The sequence below is a fragment of the Leptodactylus fuscus genome, chromosome 1 (genome assembly GCF_031893055.1).
Source record: "Leptodactylus fuscus isolate aLepFus1 chromosome 1, aLepFus1.hap2, whole genome shotgun sequence".
Lineage (NCBI taxonomy): Eukaryota > Metazoa > Chordata > Amphibia > Anura > Leptodactylidae > Leptodactylus > Leptodactylus fuscus.
This window is the reverse complement of record NC_134265.1, coordinates 17,224,160-17,247,273: the sequence shown is the minus strand read 5'-3', so window position 1 is coordinate 17,247,273 and position 23,114 is coordinate 17,224,160. Positions and strand designations below refer to the sequence as shown.

At 45.7% G+C, this 23,114-nt stretch overlaps 1 protein-coding gene and 1 long non-coding RNA gene across 3 annotated transcripts in view; one reads left to right on the top strand and one right to left on the bottom strand.

Moving 5' to 3' along the window:
* Window positions 1-23,114, bottom strand: part of DAB2 (DAB adaptor protein 2) — a 63,404-nt gene that overhangs the window by 28,215 nt on the left and 12,075 nt on the right. For both annotated transcript variants that reach the window (XM_075267500.1, XM_075267492.1), the window contains exons 2-6: window positions 7,590-7,785; window positions 5,246-5,385; window positions 4,706-4,804; window positions 2,520-2,651; window positions 756-839 (exon numbers count right to left, since the gene is read on the bottom strand). In XM_075267500.1, coding sequence (XP_075123601.1) covers window positions 756-839; window positions 2,520-2,651; window positions 4,706-4,804; window positions 5,246-5,385; window positions 7,590-7,677 — 543 coding nt within the window. In that variant the 5' untranslated portion in view covers window positions 7,678-7,785. The remainder of the gene's footprint in view (window positions 1-755; window positions 840-2,519; window positions 2,652-4,705; window positions 4,805-5,245; window positions 5,386-7,589; window positions 7,786-23,114) is intronic.
* LOC142191543 (uncharacterized) lies at window positions 15,009-15,873 on the top strand. Its single transcript, XR_012714984.1, has 3 exons — window positions 15,009-15,024; window positions 15,197-15,250; window positions 15,518-15,873. It is a non-coding gene; the product is annotated as an uncharacterized LOC142191543 (long non-coding RNA).

Here is a 23,114-nt window from a genome sequence, read left to right as displayed (position 1 = left end):
CCATCCTAGGCCACCAGGGATCCTAAATGTAATATTGTCTCCATCCTAGCCCACCAGGGATCCTAAATGTAATATTGTCTCCATCCTAGCCCACCAAGGATCCTAAATGTAATATTGCCTCCATCCTAGGCCACCAGGGATCCTCAATGTAATATTGTCTCCATCCTAGCCCACCAGGGATCCTAAATGTAATATCTCCTCCATCCTAGCCCACCAGGGATCCTAAATGTAATATTGTCTCCATCCTAGCCCACCAGGGATCCTAAATGTAATATCTCCTCCATCCTAGCCCACCAGGGATCCTGAATGTAATATTTTCTCCATCCTAGCCCACCAGGGATCCTGAATGTAATATTGTCTCCGTCCTAGCCCACTAGGGACCTAAACTTAACACATCCTCCATTCTAGCCCACTAGGGATCCAAAATATAACTTCTTCACTCCAGCAGCAGAGATTTCAAATTTATTAACGTCTCTACCCTAGCCCACCAGGGATCTTACATTTAACATCTTCTCCAATCTAGCCCACTAGGGTTACTAAACTGAACACCTTTTCCAAACTAGATCACCATGGATCCTAAATTTAACACCTTTCCTTTAGCCTATCAGGGATCCTAAATTTAACACAGTCTCCCCCTAGCCCACCAGGGATGTTAAGTGTAACACCTTCTCCACCCATGACTGTAGCTGCCCAGCCCACTACCTAAGAAGGCTTAGTTACATGTATCAGGTGTAGCCCTTATAGGGGGCACTCACCTTCTTCTTGTCTTCATCTTCCTTCTTCTTTGTGTTATAGATGACTTGGAATAAATCCTTCAGATCCACCACTAGAGGTTCAGCCTGAGGAGATGGGAGGACACCAGTCAGCCGAGGCTTATAACCTAGGGCTTTAGTCTGGACCTTTGTAACTGGACACAACACAGATGTAGCAGAGCCGAGCTGGTCGTGTCATATGTCCCCGCTAGTAATGGTCTGGCATTGTATATATGAATCATTCACCAGTAGGACAGAACAAGATGGCGGCCAAGACCCAGACCTGAGACGTGAGGACAATCTCTGAGATCTGCTCCATCTGTGCTGTGTTGGAAATTTGCAAGAAAAAGAGTGAAAAAAGGCAAAACTAAATATTTTTGAATCTTTAGTAACTTCCTCCAAGGTCAATGTACATTCTTAATAATCCCGGCACACCGTACACATTGTATACACCGTAGTCACACTGTACACACCATACACACTGTATACACCATAGTGACACCGTACACACCATACACACTGTATACACCATAGTGACACCGTACACACCATACACACTGTATACACCGTACACACCATACACACTGTATACACTGTAGTCACACCGTACACACCATACACACTGTATACACCATAGTGACACCGTACACACCATACACACTGTATACACCGTACACACCATACACACTGTATACACTGTAGTCACACCGTACACACTGTATACACCGTACACACCATACACACTGTATACACTGTAGTCACACCGTACACACCATACACACTGTATACACCATAGTGACACCGTACACACCATACACACTGTATACACCGTACACACCATACACACTGTATACACTGTAGTCACACCGTACACACCATACACACTGTATACACCGTAGTCACACCGTACACACCATACACACTGTATACACCGTACACACCATACACACTGTATACCCTGTAGTCACACCGTACACACCATACACACTGTATACACCGTAGTCACACTGTACAGTACACAACATACCCACTGTATACACCGTATATAACATACACACTGTACACATCATACACACCATAGTCACTGTACACATCATACACCAAACACAACGTACACATCATACACCAAACACAACGTACACATCATGCACACCGTACTCACTGTATACATCATACACAGCATGCACACTGTACACATCATACACACTGTATATAATGTACACACCATATACACCGTACTCACTGTACACATCATACACACCATATACATCAAACACAACATATACACTGTACACAACATACACACCATACATACTGTATACATCACACACACCGCACACACTGTATACATTAATACACAACGCACACATCATACACACCATACACACTGTACACATCATACACACCAAACACACCATACACAACGTGCACACTGTACACATCGTACACATCATACACACTGTATATAACATACACACCATATACATCATTCTCACTGTATAAATCATACACACCGTACACAGATACAACATACACACTGTACACATCATACACACTGTATACAACATACACACTATACACATCATACACACTGTACTCACTGTACACATCCTACACACCGTACACAGACACAACATACACATTGTATATAACATACACACCATATACATCATACTCACTGTATAAATCATACACACTGTACACAGACACAACATACACACTGTACACATCATACACACCGCACACACCATACACACTGTACATTACCTGCTGCGCTGTCTTTATGGCAAAGAATTGATGTTGTCCTTCAGCTCCGCAGACGTATCCAAACGCTCGGTTGTCGGTCACATCTCGGGCAATGAAGGAAATCTTATTAACGGGATGTTCGTGCTCGATAACCTAGAAAATAAATAAAGGGCAGACGTCTCCATCATTAATACCGCAGACACGAAAGGGACAAACATCACACCGCCATGCTGGCTGCACACCACCGGAGACATTGCTATAAGTCATAGTGCCCATAGGGGGGGCCCCACATGGCTCTTCTGCCACTTAGAAGATTGGTATTATAGATTATGTAGATTATGAAGCAGAACAGATGGAAGGAGTGAAGTAAGACACGACACAATGTATCCGACTACACAGGGTTTGTTTGTAGTCTGTAACCATGGAGAACATTCTAGAGCCGGAGACTCTGAAATCCATTGGACCGGCCCCATACGAGGAACGTAAGCTCTTGTCTCCTCCGAGACTTCTCTTGTGCCTCTCCCCTCCTCTGGAATTCACGACTGCCGGTCTCCAGGACGGGGGTATCAGGTCTATGTGTTATCCTGGATGGCGGGGGGGGGGGGGGGGGGGGGTCAGCCGGGGGAGGGGGGACATGGCCGTGCCCAGACTTATGGAGATGATGTTATTTCTGGGGCTGTTACCGGCCATAAGTCAGATCTCCAGTGTCTTGAGACGCCTCCTCACACCAGCGCTCCAAGCAATATTTAAACAGCTGGGGGCCATAAAACCCCGTCACCCTCTAACAGCGTCCAGTGAGAGCCACGTTTACCGGAACGTCGTGTTCCAGATGACTAAGGATTTGGTTGCGCAAGTGTTAGAATATTTGTGTTTAATTCTCACTTCATTTTATTCCTTTGAATATCTGTGAAAAAAAATATTCAGGGTGGAATTTTTTGGACGCGGCTCGGGAGGAATGTGGGCAGCTCGGAACGTCCTGAAAACATCCGCACATTACTATGTACATCTCCATCTCCATTACACATATATACATCTGCACTATATACTGTACACATATACAGTATATACATCTCCATTACACACTTATACATCTGCATTATATCCTAACCACGGCTGAATGGATTTGAATGAAATCTGGCACATAGATAGTTTGTAACCTCGAATAACACATAGGCTACTTTTTATCCTGGTAAATGACATGGCTTCACAACTGTTATGAATTTATGTTCACATACTATATTATACTTCTCCTGCAGCAGCTTATCTCAGGTTCCAGGTCTGTTATCTCTGTGTAAACACTCAGCTAACCCTCAGTCCATTCTGTACATGCATTTGCATATTATCTGATCAGCTCCGGGCAGTGCTGACAAATTGGATGGGAAAACACCTTTAATCCAAATTGGCAGTTTGCCAATTTTAAACATGCCAGGAAAAAGAAAATCCAATTTGTCGCAAACAACGAGAGCTATGAAGGAAGCCAGAAGTCACAGAGTTCTCCTCAAGTGGAGCTGAGGGGGGTCATCAGCACCAACAACACGCTCATTATATAGTGTCCCAGCGAGATGCTGAGATGACAGAACAATCACAGGCACTACATATCTATATCTCCATTATAAACCGTACACACTTATACATCTGCACTATACACTGTGCACATATACACATATATACAACTCCATTATACACTTTACACTTACATAAATCTACATTATATACTGTGCACATACACATCTGCATTATATATAATTGTACACATATATACACCTCCATTTTACACACTTTACATGTATATACATCTCCATTATATACTGTACACATATATACACCCCCATTATATACTGTACACATATATACATCCCCATTCTATACTGTACACATATATACATCCCCATTATATACTGTACACATATATACATCTATGAATGTCTATAGAATGTCATTGCTTTTTGACCAATGGGGCAACCCCCACCAATCCCATTGCTTCAGCACTCCAGGCCTTGCACAGTCTTTCCCAGTACAGTGTTATCTGGAGCACCATATGGCAGCATGCAGAGCCTATAGCTCTATAAGTGCACATGGCTTTGTTGTCCTAATAGTCTTTCATGAGACATCGCACTGCAATACAACCCTAGTCTATGCCAAACCACTCAGGTGCCCAAGGCCCAGGCCGGAACAAACTGACGTAACAAAAATTTACAAAAACTTACCCCGGTTTTCTCGTCAATTATTTTTATACCAGAAAGGGAAATGTTGACCCAAATTCGTTGCTTGTGTTGTCCCTGAGAACGGGCGGCTACTGCCATACCCTGCAAAAGATACATGATACTGTATTAATACATGGAACAGAGATGGCAATATATCAGTATACGGGTCATAGGTGTAACTGAAGGCTAAAGCACTGCTTGGCCCCCTGTGCAACTCCTCACACCCATCGGTCACGTTTCATCTGACAATTTTAGAATTTAGCTTTCCTTTCCTTCTCTTTGTAGCCCAGACCACCATGATGACTTCTTCACGACACACAACCTTCCCATCGTTCACATTCCCTGTCAGTGCCCCCACATAGTAATGATGCCCATTTTGCACCGTAGGGAACGTTGAACCCATCAGTCAAGATGGAAGGGAAGATTTGGGGGAATATTATAGACAAACCACATGCCGACACGTTCTTGGACACGTTCTTGGCCAAAAAAACAAGAATGAAACCCACCATATGATTACCGATATGCAAAACATGGCAGGCTCACCTTCAGCTTCATCATGGAGTCCTGGCTCATTTTATCTCCACGTGCTTCGGGCACATCATCGATTCCAATTAATTTGGCTTTATACCGTACGCCATCCCCTTTAAATCTAGCCAGAAGGAATTCATCTGTCTTCTCTGGACCTGTAGAGATATCGGAGAATGCCGTTAAGAGCTGGAAGGCTTGAAGATCTAGAATCCCCACTATGTCCAACCATTGACCGGCTTCTAATGGCGTTTTACACCCCGCCATGTTCCATCCTCTCCTGCCACCACCGTGGGGGTAACACAATATTCTGTAGCATTGTGTAATAAACCTACACTGACGGCACCGGGGCTGTAAATCTGCCCAGAACAGCATGGCTATCACGTTTCAGTGGTCACAGAGGGGTCCTTCACTCAGCACTTTACATGAAAGCCAGATGTTTGTGGCTGGAGGACACATGGCTTGGATTAACCGTATGCGCTCTTTGCTGTGTTTGCTCCTTCACATGAGGAAGAAGCCGGGAGGTTGTGAGGATCTTCACCTGTCAAAACATTGTCCATCAGCTTCTGCGAGACCACATTCACCACCGCACAGATCTCCTACATGTTCCACTCGGTTTATAACTGGGTGTCCAAACCAAGGACTGACCATTTCAGACAAGCCTGGGACCTAGGTCTGAAGGTGGCCCGAGGACCAACCTGGGAGGTCAGTTGTCTGGACCTCAAAGACCTTCTACCGTCTATGCATTGGTGGAAGGCAGTGTTTCCTTAAATCCACCATCAAGATCCACCATCAAGAGCCAACCTACAGTGCCGACCAATATCAGGACCTCGTGTTTGGAAGTCCAGAAGACCCAGGAGCCAAAAGAATTGAATAAATAAATTCCGACCCCAGACCAGATCCAAGCCTAGGCAAAAAATAATATTTCTATTTTTATATGTTTTTGTCCAGTCTTAAATCTGAATGACAATGAGGTCTAGGTGGACACGACCAAGGTTCAAGACAGCCATGAAGAAACATGCATTTTTCGTGGCCACCTTGCACCCAAAGGGCATGAACCCCACACGTTTCAATGTAATCCATGAAAACGACCAAAAATAGGACATGACCTAAATTTTGACTTTTTATGGTCAGGAGGATAGTCCCTCATCCACTGTGACACGTCCATTTTTCATGTCAATGTAGTCTGAGGGTCTGGAACTAAATTTAGGTTTGGGTCTGGGCAAAGGCATCGCTTGAAGCTCCAGGGCGCCAAAATATGTAATGGGGCCCAACTTATCATGTGTTATCTATAATACTGATGTCTTCCTATCTTATAGAGAGGCTTTTGGGCCCCCTGAGGCACCTGGGCCCGGTAGCAATTGCTACCTCTGCACCCCCTATAGCTATGCCCCTGGGTCTGGGGTCTAAATTAAAGGGATTATTGAGGATCTAAAATGTAATTGATACCGATGGGCCCTTTCACAGGTTAGGTCTTTAGTATGAGATGGGTTGGGGTCTCCATAAGCCACGTATAAGAGGTATATGGCCAGAAGCAGCCATGTGAATGCGGGCAGGACTGCAGTTCCAGATGCCACCGCTACAGCATATGGACTGGAGGTTGTATACAGTATACAGAGCTCCATACTCGGTGGCGGTGGTGCCTAGAACTGCAACTGTTCCCATCCACTGGCGGCTGCATCAGCTGATCAGTGTGGGGTCACGGCGCTGGATACTGATACTGATACACATCTGATACTGATGACTAGGGTTGAGCCGTTCTTGAAATTTCAGGATTGTTTTTAAAATCTGATTTTCCAGCCGATCGTGAAATTTGCTCGATTGGCAATCGGGATCCGATCTTTCCCGATCGCAGTCGCTCAACCCTATTTATGGTATATACATGAATAGGGTTGAGCCGATCTTGAGATAACCTCCGACCTCGATCCCGCCGGAAAAGATTAGGATCGGAGTTCCGATCCCAATTGTGAAACTTACTCGATCAGTGATCGGAATCCGATCTTTTCCGATCCCTCAACCCTACTGATGACCTATCTCGTGGTGTCGTGGTTGAGCACTCCATTTACATGGGTCACAATGGGCACATGGACCCCCCATTCTCTTGATTGCTTCAAGTCCAAGTTGTTGGACCCCTATCTTGTATAGAGTTGGAAAACAGCTCCATAGTCATCTCCTGTAGGACACCACCACCTTCCTCACCCAAATGTTACCTAAAACCTTATTCCAACTTTTGGCTTGAAGGGACCCACTTCTTATTGTCTGAGGCCCATGCAGTTACAATTGTTGGGTCAGTAAAGAGTGTGGGGGCAGAACCTATAGGGGCCCCGTGTATAGGGGGCCACTGCACTAGACAGTTGCGTACCTTTCTTCTTCTCCTTCTTCGTCACCGGTTTGGCGGCAGGAGCCACGTCCGTAGAAGTGCTGGTGCAGGACTCTACATCAGTAGACATGTTTGGAGGCCGGCCTCACAATGTCACTACCAGTAAACACACAATGGACCACGTATAGATGAGATGAGCTCCCCAAAAACGACTTTCAAAGGAAGGTCATATTTACACCTAGAAGACAAAAGAAATGAGACATAATATATATGTAGTACGGCCTCTATTCAAGTTTTTCAAAAATATTCAGATCGTGGAGACACATAGGCCTAGATGGGAGCTGTAGACACAAAACGGTAGAAGATTGCACAAGTTTCAGAACAATGGCCGGTTCTAGAACACACGGGCCTGTAGTACATTGGCCTCGTATCTCGCATCCGCCGCACATCCCCGAGATCTCTTCATACAGCCCCTGTTTATCTCAGATTTATGGCGGCCATTATAACTATAGGCTGTGTTATGGCGAGTGACATAATCTAATAAAATTGTCTGGAGCGTAATCTTAGGCCAACGCAGACGAGCTCTCGGTTTTATTACGGCAGCGTTCTGAGAAGGAGCCGGATTTATGTTCCTTGATGGAATCCTGTCTGGTTTTTATTAGTTCTGCGCAGGCATCCTGCTCTTATAAGGAAGAGACAATCCTTCTTGTCGAGTGGAATAGCGGCTATAAACTGTGGAGGAGATTGAATGTATATAGAGCTTCAGGCAGTGGTGTACATAGAAGGGAAGGGGACTGATAGGAAAGGTCAAACTAGGCCCTCCATTACTGCGCCAGGATTTGGCATTCAGGACTGTAGGTTGTGGTATTTGTTGCTGTTCTGGGAGGCCAAATTTCCACCCCGTTGTTTCCTCTGGGGAAGGTTCTTAAAACACAACTAGCAAAGGGATGGGGCAAACAGGAGCTTGAGATGCAGAGTTTATCAGGGCTGAGGCGGGGTATTGTAACCAGGCTCTGACACTTATTACCTGCCTGTGATTACTTTAGTTTTCTGGCTCTATGTTCTCCGGCATATTCTAACCTGGCTCTGACACTTATTACTTGCCTGTGATTGCTTTAGTTTTCTGGCTCTATGTTCTCCGGCATATTCTAACCTGGCTCTGACACTTATTACTTGCCTGTGATTGCTTTAGTTTTCTGGCTCTATGTTCTCTGACATATTCTAACCTGGCTCTGACACTTATTACTTGCCTGTGATTACTTTAGTTTTCTGGCTCTATGTTCTCTGACATATTCTAACCTGGCTCTGACACTTATTACTTGCCTGTGATTTCTTTAGTTTTCTGGCTCTATGTTCTCCGACATATTCTAACCTGACTCTGACACTTATTACTCGTCTGTGATTACTTTAGTTTTCTGGCTCTATGTTCTCCAGCATATTCTAACCTGGCTCTGACACTTATTACTTGCCTGTGATTGCTTTAGTTTTCTGGCTCTATGTTCTCCGGCATATTCTAACCTGGCTCTGACACTTATTACTTGCCTGTGATTACTTTAGTTTTCTGGCTCTATGTTCTCCGACATATTCTAACCTGGCTCTGACACTTATTACTTGCCTGTGATTACTTTAGTTTTCTGGCTCTATGTTCTCCGACATATTCTAACCTGACTCTGACACTTATTACTCGTCTGTGATTACTTTAGTTTTCTGGCTCTATGTTCTCCGACATATTCTAACCTGGCTCTGACACTTATTACTTGCTTGTGATTTCTTTAGTTTTCTGGCTCTATGTTCTCCGACATATTCTAACCTGACTCTGACACTTATTACTCGTCTGTGATTTCTTTAGTTTTCTGGCTCTATGTTCTCCGACATATTCTAACCTGACTCTGACACTTATTACTTGCCTGTGATTTCTTTAGTTTTCTGGCTCTATGTTCTCCAACATATTCTAACCTGACTCTGACACTTATTACTCGTCTGTGATTACTTTAGTTTTCTGGCTCTATGTTCTCCGGCATATTCTAACCTGGCTCTGACACTTATTACTTGCCTGTGATTACTTTAGTTTTCTGGTTCTATGTTCTCCAGCATATTGTAACTAGGCTCTGACACTTATTACCTGCCTGTGATTACTTTAGTTTTCTGGCTCTATGTTCTCCAGCATAGTCTAACCTGGCTCTGACACTTATTACTTGCCTGTGATTACTTTAGTTTTCTGGCTCTATGTTCTCCGGCATATTCTAACCTGACTCTGACACTTATTACTTGCCTGTGATTACTTTAGTTTTCTGGCTCTGTGTTCTCAGAATGCTCTCCTTATATCTTTCCCTGTTTCCTGCTGATCTCTTGGTTTACTATTTTTGGCTTCTTCCTCTGGCTTTATCTATGACCTCCTGGACTTGACCGTGGCTTGGACTCCTGATATTTCTCTGCTTTCATGTTGGCTTTTCTTGTACTCTCCTGGTTTTTGACCCTGGTTTGTGTATTACTCTTTTCAATAAGTTTTCTGGTCTGGTCCTTAGCCTGTAAGTGCACCAATTTTCTGGTACCTTGTTCTGGGGTTAAAACCTGGTCCTGGCCTCCAAGTCCATCCTGCCTTGCAGCAGGCTCCGATGAATACCTTGGGGTGGCCTTAGGCTCTGCGAACCACAGTGGCAACCCTAGCTTTATAAGATGAGCAGTATCATTTTTAAGGAGATTTCCTTATATTGATGGAATATTTCTTGAATAGGGGGTCAATGTTTGAACAGAATGGCTTTGGCTCCCAATATCCCCTCCAGCTCTAGCAGTCAACATTGTTTGCTCATGCACAGTGCCATACATAGGTTTGTGGTTGTAACTGGTACTGCAGATCAGTCTCAGTCAAGTACCAGGTATACCCACAACCAAACGCACGGTGCTGAGTGCGGTAAAGGTAGTGGATGCCAAAACTGCAGGGGTCCTGGAGACCAAACGACCACTGACCAAATAGTGTTGACTAAGGTCTATCCAAAAATGTGCTAGAGGTCACAGATTAGTTGTGAATTTTTGCTGCAATTTTTGCAAAATCATCGCCAAATCCCACGCCGGGGTGTTTTTCGAGGACGATAGACGCCTCCATTTTTTATGCTGTCAATTACAAGAAATAAAGTGGCAACGTCCCGGAGTAAAGGTTTAATGTGACAGCGTGCATGACAAGAAAAGCAGATTAGCAGCGCTCAGCACCGGGGCTGTAAACAATTCTCAGCCCAAAGTGAATTACAGGAAGATAAACCCCAGAGACGGAGACTTCAGAGCAGCTGTCAGCCTTACGTAACATCTCCTCCTCCGAAACGTTCTGTACCCTGCGGCAATACTAAAGGAGCACCTTCTGTGAAGCGCCAGAAGTTCCCCAGCAAATTGAATAAGAGACTCCGATCAACCTTCACAAAAAAGTTTTGTCAGCGTAAATAAGCCGAAAGTGAAGACGGCGATGACTCCGGGGTCAGAGAAACGGCTCTCGTGTTATTAACTGTCTGAGCTCTTAAAGGGATGGTCCAGCCAAGGGCATGTATGGCCACATAGCCAGAGGGTAGGCTATATAGGTCTTCTAGGTGGCGGTACTGGGGCAACAGGGATGATTCCTGGACAAAATAAGGCAACCAGTGGTGGGTCAATTAGGGGTTAAAAAAGGGACCACTCTGCCTGAGCAAAGCGCTCTCTGCGTCATCCTAATACCAGACGCACAATTGCAGCCGATGATTCCGTTGGCCGTGTCTCCGAGAGTTAAGAAATTTTTATCAAATTTTTTTTTTAAAAAAAAAATTTGCAAAGTAGAATCTAAAAAATTTGGAAATAAATGTAACGACTCTGTAAAAGGACAAACCCCGCGATTGTTCCCGTTTTATGTGAATGTAATGAAAACGGTTACAATGTTTCCATTGGCAGTGGCTGCAGAGACCGAGCCTCTTCTGTTTTCCTACACGGTAAGATTTTGCTGACCTCACGCTTTATTTTGGCCGCAGGGCGTTTTTCATTATTTTCCTGCCAAAATCCAGAAGGATTTAAAGTGAATTTCTACTTTTCACAATCTTGTTGTTTTTAGACTCAACGTTCTGCGCTGATTCATTCCTTAATATATCTTTATGGAGTCAGAGAGTTGTTTTTCTGATACACAGCTCCAAATCCCCCGCATAGATACAGAGATCAGATAATCATTACATTCTGCCGGCCTGCAGGAGCCACTAGGGGGAGCTATAGTGTATAAAGGACATGCTGTAAGCTCTCTGCTCCCCCTAGTGGTTACTTGCTCAGGTATTTTGGTAACCACTATAGAGATTAGCAGACACTTCATACGGCTTAGCATGGGTAACAGTGCCCTCGTGTTCTTGTCCAGACTCCTCTGCCCTCCTCCAGACCCTTCTGCTCTCCTCCAGACTCATGTGTCCTCTTCCAGACTCCTCTGTGCCCCTACAGACTTCTCTGCACTCCTCTAGACCCTTCTGCCCTCCTCCAGACTCATGTGTCCTTGGCCAGACTCCTCTGTGCCTTTACAGACTCCTCTGTCCTCCTCTAAACCACTCTGTGTTCCTCCGAACTATTCCGATTTTCTCCAGACTCGTGTCCTTGTCCAGACTCCTCTGTGCCCCTACAGACTTTTCTGCCCTCCTCTAGACCACTCTGCACTCCTCCAGACCCTTCTGCTCTCCTCCAGACTCATGTGTCCTCGTCCAGACTCCTCTGTGCCCCTACAGACTTTTCTGCCCTCCTCTAGACCACTCTGCACTCCTCCAGACCCTTCTGCTCTCCTCCAGACTCATGTGTCCTTGTCCAGACTCCTCTGTGCCCCTACAGACTTCTCTGCACTCCTCTAGACCCTTCTGCCCTCCTCCAGACTCATGTGTCCTTGGCCAGACTCCTCTGTGCCTTTACAGACTCCTTTGTCCTCCTCTAAACCACTCTGTGTTCCTCCGGACTATTCCGATTTCCTCCAGACTCATGTGTCCTTGTCCAGACTCCTTTGTGCCTCTACAGACTTCTTTGCCCTTCTCCAGACTCGTGTCCTTGTCCAGACTCCTCTGTGCCCCTACAGACTTTTCTGCTCTCCTCTAGACCACTCTGCGCTCCTCCAGACCCTTCTGCTCTCCTCCAGACTCATGTGTCCTCGGCCACACTCCTCTGTGCCTCTACAGACTCCTCTGTCCTCCTCTAAACCACTGTGCACTCTTCCAGACTATTCCAATTTCCTCCAGACTCATGTGTCCTCATCCAGACTCCTCTGCTCTACTCCATACTCCTCTCCAGACCCTTCTGTGCTCCTTCAGACTACTCTGATCTCCTCCAGATTCATGTGTCCCTGTATAAACCCTTCTGCTCTTCTCCAGACCCCTACATCTTCCTCCAGACCACTCTGCTCTCTTCTTCCCCCCCCCCCCCCTGCTCATTCCTTGGTCACTCTGTTTCTCTTCAGACCCTGTACTCTACTCCAGATCCTTCCATCATCCTCCAGACCCCTTTGTCCCCCTCAATTATCATGGAAACAAATGATCGGGTATTTGTTAAAATCCAAGATGTGCAATTTTTCTGTCTCCAAACATCTGCTGTAGGGGGAGACCCCCATAGACATTAGACTGTCAGCAGATCCTGACAAAATTATTGGGTTTGGACAAAAAAAAACATCTTTTTTTTTTTTTGCAAGGAACACAGAAGGTCCTGGCACTGCGACTACCAGCAGCTGTGTGAGGAGCGCTCTTCCGCTCTTCTAAAAAAAAGGTTAAAATTCAGTTTGGAATTTGGTTGAGTCACTTTCCCGTCCTCTATTTATAAGTCCCCGTGACAGATGACGGCGCCGCGTCTTTGTCTTACAAGAGTTGTTCTAGTTATGGAGACCAGTGGCGGGGAGCCATAACTATAGATGGCCCTCTGCATAGGTGTCATTTTAAAACATAATATACTATTTACCACTAGGGGGAGCTCAAGAGTTTACTGTATACTGTTTATTCATTGACCTCTATGATAACTCAGTCTATAGTAAACTCTGGAGCTCCCCCTAGTGGTGGCTTAGACAGATACCATTTTATCTTTTCAAGCTAAGTCTTTGCAGGAAAACAAAGCTATATAATACATATTACTAGAGATGAGCGAGTAGTATTCGAATGGACGCGGCCGAACTGCAAGGGGTTAAGCAGCCAGCAGTTTCGAATAGTACTTGCTCATCTCTACATATTACTTATTAGTTTTGCATCTAAATCTTCCCTATAAATCCACTCGTGTGCTTTCACAATGAGTCGCGCCCTGACCAAATAGCTCTGCTACACTTGACAATCCCTGCACCGCTACATCCTTTAAATCTCCTGCACTCAGCAGTCCTTACTAATGTGTGAAGGGATTCAGTCATTTCATAACAAGGTCTGATAAGGTTCCCGGGGTCAGGCCACGTCCATGTCAGCTCCATTCTGTACGCACATTTCCTGCAACTATTTCCTCTCATGTTTGTACCAAAAAGGAAAAGTCGCTCAGCGCCGGAGGACAACTGGTTTCCTTTGTGAATGGAAAATGGCTGCAAGTCCTTGGGCCGGTGAGTGCCGGGACATAAACTGGAGGACACTGCTATAAAACACGTGTTACTCAGTATCAGCAAAATTCTAAGTATTGGCACCCCTGTGATTTTCATAGTGTGGAATGTTCCATTAGATCTAACATGTTGGAGATGGATTGCAGATACATAGGTTAGAGTCTCCTGAATCAAACGGTGAATCGGTGACTCCGTTGCAAGATATCGCCATTTTTGTGCAAGGAGAGTATTGCCGCTCACCTCTCTGGCAGCTGCTTATCTCCGCTCACATCATTGAAATAACACGGTGAGACATCAGAGTCCTTGAAGGGGTTGTCCAGGACTATATACAGGCTGCACAGGCTAGTGACATCATGCTATATTGGTCACATGGTCTATGTGCAGCTCCGATCCTTCTAAGTTGAATGGGGCTGAGCTGCAATACCAGACAAACCCACTAAGCAATGTCCGGCGCTGTGCCTGGTATTCAGTGAAGAGCCTGCAGCACATGTCTCACTCATCTACTCAAATAGCTGATCAGCGAGGTCCCGGCTGGGTCATCTGATATTGGTGACCTTTTATACTGTATAGCAGCATCATCTAGGCTTGCCTACCGCTCGTCTCCTGCACTCCATATAAGTAACAATTCACAGCTAGTGTTATTCATTACTGAAACTGAGTCCCTGTGGCCAGATCTGGGAGGCTGCAGTGCTGACTGCTCCAGGTGCTGCGGTTCTGACTACTCCTGGTGCTGACTACTGGTAACCACTACAGGTGCAATTTTTACAGGTGCTGACTACCCCAGGTGCTGATGGTGACTACCCTAGGTGCTGACTACTCCAGGTGCTGATGGTGACTACTCCAGGTGCTGACTATTACAGGTGACTACCCCAGGTGCTGACTACTCCAGGTGTTGATGGTGACTACTCCAGGTGCAATTTTTACAGGTGCTGACTATTACAGGTGCTGATGGTGACTACCCCAGGTGCTGACTACTTCAAGTGCTGACGACCCCAGGTGCTGATGGTGACTACTCCAGGTGCTGACTATTACAGGTGACTACCCTAGGTGCTGACTACTCCAGGTGCTGATGGTGACTACTCCAGGTTCTGACTATTACAGGTGACTACTCAAGGTGCTGACTACTCCAGGTGCTGACTACTCCAGGTGTTGATGGTGACTACCCCAGGTGCTGACTATTACAGGTGACTACCCTAGGTGCTGACTATTCCAGGTGCTGATGGTGACTACTCCAGGTTCTGACTATTACAGGTGACTACTCAAGGTGCTGACTACTCCAGGTGCTAACTACTCCAGGTGTTGATGGTGACTACCCCAGGTGCTGACTATTACAGGTGACTACCCCAGGTGCTGATGGTGACTACCCCAGGTGCTGACTATTACAGGTGACTACCCCAGGTGCTGATGGTGACTACCCCAGTTTTGACTACTCCAGGTGCCGACTACTACTGACAACTCCCATATCCAGCCCTATGTCTATGACAGCAGTGTCAGATAACACCTCGGCTGATCACTTCCCACATGTCCACCCCATATCTGTCATTTCTAACCATCCGGCACCTTCTGACTTCCTTCTACAAACATGTCTAAGGAAGCCAGATCTGCAGTGAGATGACTCCTCGCATTGTGCTGACTGTCCTGTATCCCATATCCTGGAAGCCGCCATGTTTTGTCACGCTCGGCCTGCCGTGTCCTCCATCTGCACCGCATCAGCAAATGTCCTGCACAAAGTGTCACGTATTAACCTAATAAGTCACTGGATGGCCAAGACCTGGTCAGCGGCATCTCCGGGACTTCAGATACAGCCTGAGCTTCTCTGTCATTGTCTCAAGGTCATTCGGGATTCTTTGGCATGGAAAACCTTCAAAGTTACCAAGCAGCCGAGGCTTAAAGGGGTTCTCCGGCCCTGTATCGAATTATTATAGTCTGTCCTCTGGCACTAGATGTAGCAGAGCTGAGTGTGTATCTCTCGCCATAACAAACCGCTGTGTGTGGTTTTGTGGTTGCAGCGAACAAACAACATGGAGACAATGACAGATTCATCTCCGCTACATGTGTAAGTGACCGCTCAGGAATCGCGTGGATTAACCAGTCTGTATAATCCTTCACAGATGTTAATGACCCGTATCCATCTTGTTTTGAGTATGGGGGGGGGGAAGGGGGGAATGGGGGGCACATTTTTGACATTAGTCAATACTGTGACTTCTACTGGAATACAATGCACTGTTATTTCTGCGGCGTTGCTGCGTACACTGACCCTCTGTCCATGAGCCCGGCAAGTGGAATGTACAGTAAAGCCGCATCAATGCAGGACTATGTGGAGCCCGGGCCAGAGGAAACAGCGGGGTTAATTCACGCCATTCATTAGTACAGGCCGGATTATTATAACTCATTACAGGGGAATGTATATACAACAGCGCCACAGTATATGGAGCTCTATATTATTATACCAGGGGAGCAGACACAGCCGGAGCCAGGGGGGGGGGGGGGGGCAGAAAGGAAGGAGGGCCAAACCAACATAGATGAGGAGCAATGGGGGCGACCCCGACTGTGTGCAACATAATAACCCTGCAATATACAATAACCCTATAACATATGGTAACAATTATCTCTGTACTGTGACATCACTGTGTGTATTATCTCTGTACTGTGACATCACTGTGTGAATTATCTCTGTACTGTGACATCACTGTGTGTATTATCCTGTACTGTGACATCACTGTGTGTATTATCCCTGTACTGTGACATCACTGTGTGTATTATCCCTGTACTGTGACATCACTGTGTGTATTATCTCTGTACTGTGACATCACTGTGTGTATTATCTCTGTACTGTGACATCACTGTGTGTATTATCTCTGTACTGTGACATCACTGTGTGTATTATCTCTGTACTGTGACATCACTGTGTGTATTATCCTGTACTGTGACATCACTGTGTGTATTATCCTGTACTGTGACATCACTGTGTGTATTATCCCTGTACTGTGACATCACTGTGTGTATTATCTTTATACTGTTACATCACTGTGTGTATTATCCCTGTACTGTGACATCACTGTGTGTATTATCCCTGTACTGTGACATCACTGTGTGTATTATCTCTGTACTGTGACATCACTGTGTGTATTATCCCTGTACTGTGACATCACTGTGTGTATTATCTCTGTACTGTGACATCACTGTGTGTATTATCTCTGTACTGTGACATCACTGTGTGTATTATCCCTGTACTGTGACATCACTGTGTGTATTATCCCTGTACTGTGACATCACTGTGTGTATTATCTTTATACTGTTACATCACTGTGTGTATTATCCTGTACTGTGACATCACTGTGTGTATTATCCCTGTACTGTGACATCACTGTGTGTATTATCTTTATACTGTTACATCACTGTGTGTATTATCCCTGTACTGTGACATCACTGTGTGTATTATCCCTGTACTGTGACATCACTGTGTGTATTATCCCTGTACTGTGACATCACTGTGTGTATTATCTTTATACTGTTACATCACTGTGTGTATTATCCCTGTACTGTGACATCACTGTGTGTATTATCTTTATACTGTTACATCACTGTGTGTATTATCCCTGTACTGTGACATCACTGTGTGTATTATCCCTGTACTGTGACATCACTGTGTGTATTATCTCTGTACTGTGACATCACTGTGTGTATTATCTCTGTACTGTGACATCACTGTGTGTATTATCCCTGTACTGTGACATCACTGTGTGTATTATCCCTGTACTGTGACATCACTGTGTGTATTATCTCTGTACTGTGACATCACTGTGTGTATTATCCTTGTACTGTGACATCACTGTGTGTATTATCCCTGTACTGTGACATCACTGTGTGTATTATCCTGTACTGTGACATCACTGTGTGTATTATCTCTGTACTGTGACATCACTGTGTGTATTATCCCTGTACTGTGACATCACTGTGTGTATTATCTCTGTACTGTGACATCACTGTGTGTATTATCCCTGTACTGTGACATCACTGTGTGTATTATCTTTATACTGTTACATCACTGTGTGTATTATCCTGTACTGTGACATCACTGTGTGTATTATCCCTGTACTGTGACATCACTGTGTGTATTATCCCTGTACTGTGACATCACTGTGTGTATTATCCTGTACTGTGACATCACTGTGTGTATTATCCCTGTACTGTGACATCACTGTGTGTATTATCTTTATACTGTTACATCACTGTGTGTATTATCCTGTACTGTGACATCACTGTGTGTATTATCCCTGTACTGTGACATCACTGTGTGTATTATCCCTGTACTGTGACATCACTGTGTGTATTATTCCTGTACTGTGACATCACTGTGTGTATTATCCCTGTACTGTGACATCACTGTGTGTATTATCCCTGTACTGCGACATCACTGTGTGTATTATCCCTGTACTGTGACTTCTATATTAAACATTTTTCAATAGGGAATATTAAGGAAAAAAATTACGTTATAATAAACCCCGCCCTAAGGACAGCCTCACCCTACTAAGCCACTCCCTGTTGACGATTCTGGTTCAAACAGCCTTCGAGTAGCAGAAATAAGAGGTCGGGCGGTGCAGAAACTAAAAATACACAGAAGTGTATAAATAAGTTTAGGTGGAGAACGTCTCCAGGTCACGTTATATTACATGGTGAGGAATAACTCAGAGATCTTGAGCTGCTTTGGTGCCAAATTCGGAAGGAACGTCTGATCTCAAATTCCTTCCTGAATGGAGGGCTGTGAACTCTCTTGCTTCTGGATGTGTCAGGGTCACCGTATATTGTGTGCACTTCCCTACAGAAGGGGCGCAGAGGAGAGACTGATTCACACATCTTTTCCAGACCCCAAACTAGACCAAATAATTCAGACCCCAAGCTAGACCCTACAAGTAGAACATCAGAGTAGACCCCATACCAGATACCACCATTTATACCAGTCATAGAGTGGATGGAAATCGCCATATTGTATACAGTAGCATACCTAGATAATAGACAACAGAGGAGACCCCTTAATTCGGACCCCAGACCCGATCCCATATGATTTAGTCTCCAGGGCAGAGTCAATTTAATTCAGACCCGATCTGAGACCCCAGACTAGATCCCATATAATTCAGGCCTCAATCCCTGGTCATTTTTTTAGCTTTTGTCCCCATGATGGCTATAAGGAGCCAATGCTTCACCTATATACAGATTGGGATGTGACGTCCTCACTGCATTAACCCTTCGTGCCCATAAATCACTCCCGCCATGTTTTCCATATTCTCTTACAGGCGGTCAGTGACACCGCTGAACTTCAGCTATGAAAAGACGACTTATATGGGAAGGGAAATGCAGTAATGTGTGCGGAACCTTGTACAATCTCCTCAGTCTGTCCATTCATATAGAGTAGTGGCCATGTGTAGACCCCACAAGACTGAACGACATATACAGACCCCTCCGGGCTGGCAAACATAGAAGTCAGATCAAAAAATGGAACATTATAGGACTTTGGGATTAAAAGTAACGCCATTAGCAAGATTTCTGCTTGTTGTCATTGACACAGGGAAGAATCTGCTACAATTGTATCCAACCTAAACAATCCCGAGTGAACGCTGTCCTGTCCTGAAAGATTGTCACAATGTATCAGTGTGGTTAAAGGGAATGTCCAGAACGCCATAGGTAATAGATACCATCCACAGTATAGGAATCCTGCAGATAGATACAGTATGCTGGGTCTGGTGACTGTAACCTATCTATCTGCAGGGATGGGGTGATATGCTGGTTCTGGTCACAGTAACCTATCTACCTGCAGGGCTGGGGTGATATGCTGGGTCTGGTCACAGTAACCTATCTATCTGCAGGGCTGGGGTGATATGCTGGTTCTGGTCACAGTAACCTATCTATCTGCAGGGCTGGGGTGATATGCTGGGTCTGGTCACAGTAACCTATCTACCTGCAGGGCTGGGGTGATATGCTGGTTCTGGTCACAGTAACCTATCTACCTGCAGGGCTGGGGTGATATGCTGGTTCTGGTCACAGTAACCTATCTACCTGCAGGGCTGGGGTGATATGCTGGGTCTGGTCACAGTAACCTATCTATCTGCAGGGCTGGGGTGATATGCTGGTTCTGGTCACAGTAACCTATCTATCTGCAGGGCTGGGGTGATATGCTGGGTCTGGTCACAGTAACCTATCTACCTGCAGGGCTGGGGTGATATGCTGGTTCTGGTCACAGTAACCTATCTACCTGCAGGGCTGGGGTGATATGCTGGTTCTGGTCACAGTAACCTATCTACCTGCAGGGCTGGGGTGATATGCTGGGTCTGGTCACAGTAACCTATCTACCTGCAGGGCTGGGGTGATATGCTGGTTCTGGTGACACTAACCTATCTATCTGCAGGGCTGGGGTGATATTCTGGTTCTGGTGACACTAACCTATCTATCTGCAGTGCTGGGGTGATATACTGGGGTCTGGTGACAGTAACCTATCTATCTGCAGGACTGGTGTGATATGCTGGTTCTGGTGACAGTAACCTATCTATCTGCAGGGCTGGGGTGATATGCTGGTTCTGGTGACAGTAACCTATCTATCTGCAGGACTGGGGTGATATACTGGGTCTGGTGACAGTAACCTATCTATCTGCAGGGCTGGGGTGATATGCTGGTTCTGGTGACAGTAACCTATCTATCTGCAGGACTGGTGTGATATGCTGGTTCTGGTGACAGTAACCTATCTATCTGCAGGGCTGGGGTGATATGCTGGTTCTGGTGACACTAACCTATCTATCTGCAGGACTGGTGTGATATGCTGGTTCTGGTGACAGTAACCTATCTATCTGCAGGGCTGGGGTGATATGCTGGGTCTGGTGACAGTAACCTATCTATCTGCAGGGCTGGGGTGATATACTGGGGTCTGGTGACAGTAACCTATCTATCTGCAGGGCTGGGGTGATATACTGGGGTCTGGTGACAGTAACCTATCTATCTGCAGGGCTGGGGTGATATGCTGGTTCTGGTGACACTAACCTATCTATCTGCAGGACTGGTGTGATATGCTGGTTCTGGTGACAGTAACCTATCTATCTGCAGGGCTGGGGTGATATGCTAGTTCTGGTGACACTAACCTATCTATCTGCAGGGCTGGGGTGATATACTGGGGTCTGGTGACAGTAACCTATCTATCTGCAGGACTGGTGTGATATGCTGGTTCTGGTGACACTAACCTATCTATCTGCAGGGCTGAGGTGATATGCTGGTTCTGGTGACACTAACCTATCTATCTGCAGGGCTGGGGTGATATGCTGGTTCTGGTGACAATAACCTATCTATCTGCAGGGCTGGGGTGATATGCTGGTTCTGGTGACACTAACCTATCTATCTGCAGGGCTGAGGTGATATGCTGGTTCTGGTGACACTAACCTATCTATCTGCAGGGCTGGGGTGATATGCTGGTTCTGGTGACAATAACCTATCTATCTGCAGGGCTGGGGTGATATGCTGGTTCTGGTGACAGTAACCTATCTATCTGCAGGGCTGGGGTGATATGCTGGTTCTGGTGACGGTAACCTATCTATCTGCAGTGCTGGGGTGATATGCTGGTTCTGGTGACAGTAACCTATCTATCTGCAGGGCTGGGTTGATATGCTGGTTCTGGTGACAGTAACCTATCTATCTGCAGGGCTGGGGTGATATGCTGGTTCTGGTGACGGTAACCTATCTATCTGCAGGGCTGGGGTGATATGCTGGTTCTGGTGACAGTAACCTATCTATCTGCAGTGCTGGGGTGACATCTTGTTCCTGACTGACCACGTAGTTCATGCACATCTGTCTAAGTGTAGTCATCCTTACAGACCGTCCCTCCACCCCAGCTCATGGGCGCCCCCTCTAATAGGACATATGGCCAGAGATTGTCTCCATGTGACGACCCCTTTAACGAATAATGAATTTGCAGATTGCCTAATGAGGTACGTCTCCCGCTGCGGATGCCGATGACGGATTCGCCGCTGCGAGGTCTCTAGATTCTGTTTTATCAGTAATTAAAGGAACTTGGATGAAAACAAGCGGATGTGACAAAGGTTTCGCCGTCTGGTTAATCATCTAATTGCCGCAGTCTTCTGCCCATTTCCATCGCTGACACATTAACGGTTCTGCAGACGCCCACAGGGGCTTTGGAGCGAAGGTTTATTTGGCTCCTGCGGTAACAAACGGTTTGGCTAAACAAAGCCTATCCTCCCCCACCAGCAAGTAATCCAAGTGTAAAGGATAGGAGCCGGGGGGGATAGGGGGGGTATGGGGGTGCAGCAGGGTACGCGGCCAAGTATGATGTACGTATCAGGTACCGTCTGGCAGTCGCACACTCCTATTATGTCCTAGCGCAAAGGTAATTTTTGCGAAATGTTTTGCATAGCTGAGATCTGATTCCTCTTCGCTTCCAGCTCGGGCGTGTTCACGATTTCTGGAATCTCGGGAGATAAGAAATAGTGGCCAAAACATGAGCAGAAAATAACACGAAAAATCATGTCTGCTTGTTCTTTGTTCTGCAGGCTGAGGCAACGGCCAAATCTCTTAAAGGGGGTTTCCTGGATATAAAGATGGCGCTTCAATATATATGTGATTGGTGGGGGGTCTGGTGAAGGGGTCGCAGCGTTCAGGTGAGCACCACGACCTCTTCATTGACTATCATGCACAGCGCCGCACATTGTATAGTGGTTACGCCTGGTACTGCAGCTCTATTCACTTGAATGGGAGTAAGCAGCCGCCTTACCATGGATGTGATGTCATCAGCAATGAGAAGAGACATCACAGGTGACACCCTGTACAGGGGTTGGCTGACAAAATCAAATTCTTCTCCATATACCCTACAATTCACATTTGAATTGTCGCCATGTAATACTATTTTTCACCTGTAGTGGCCGCTGTGAGCTGATCACTGGTGACGTCAGCATTTGATGACAAAGATAATCTATATGTAGGATATGTGATGTCCTATAATCAGAAGGGGCGCTATAGAGCTCAGATCCATACAGGTT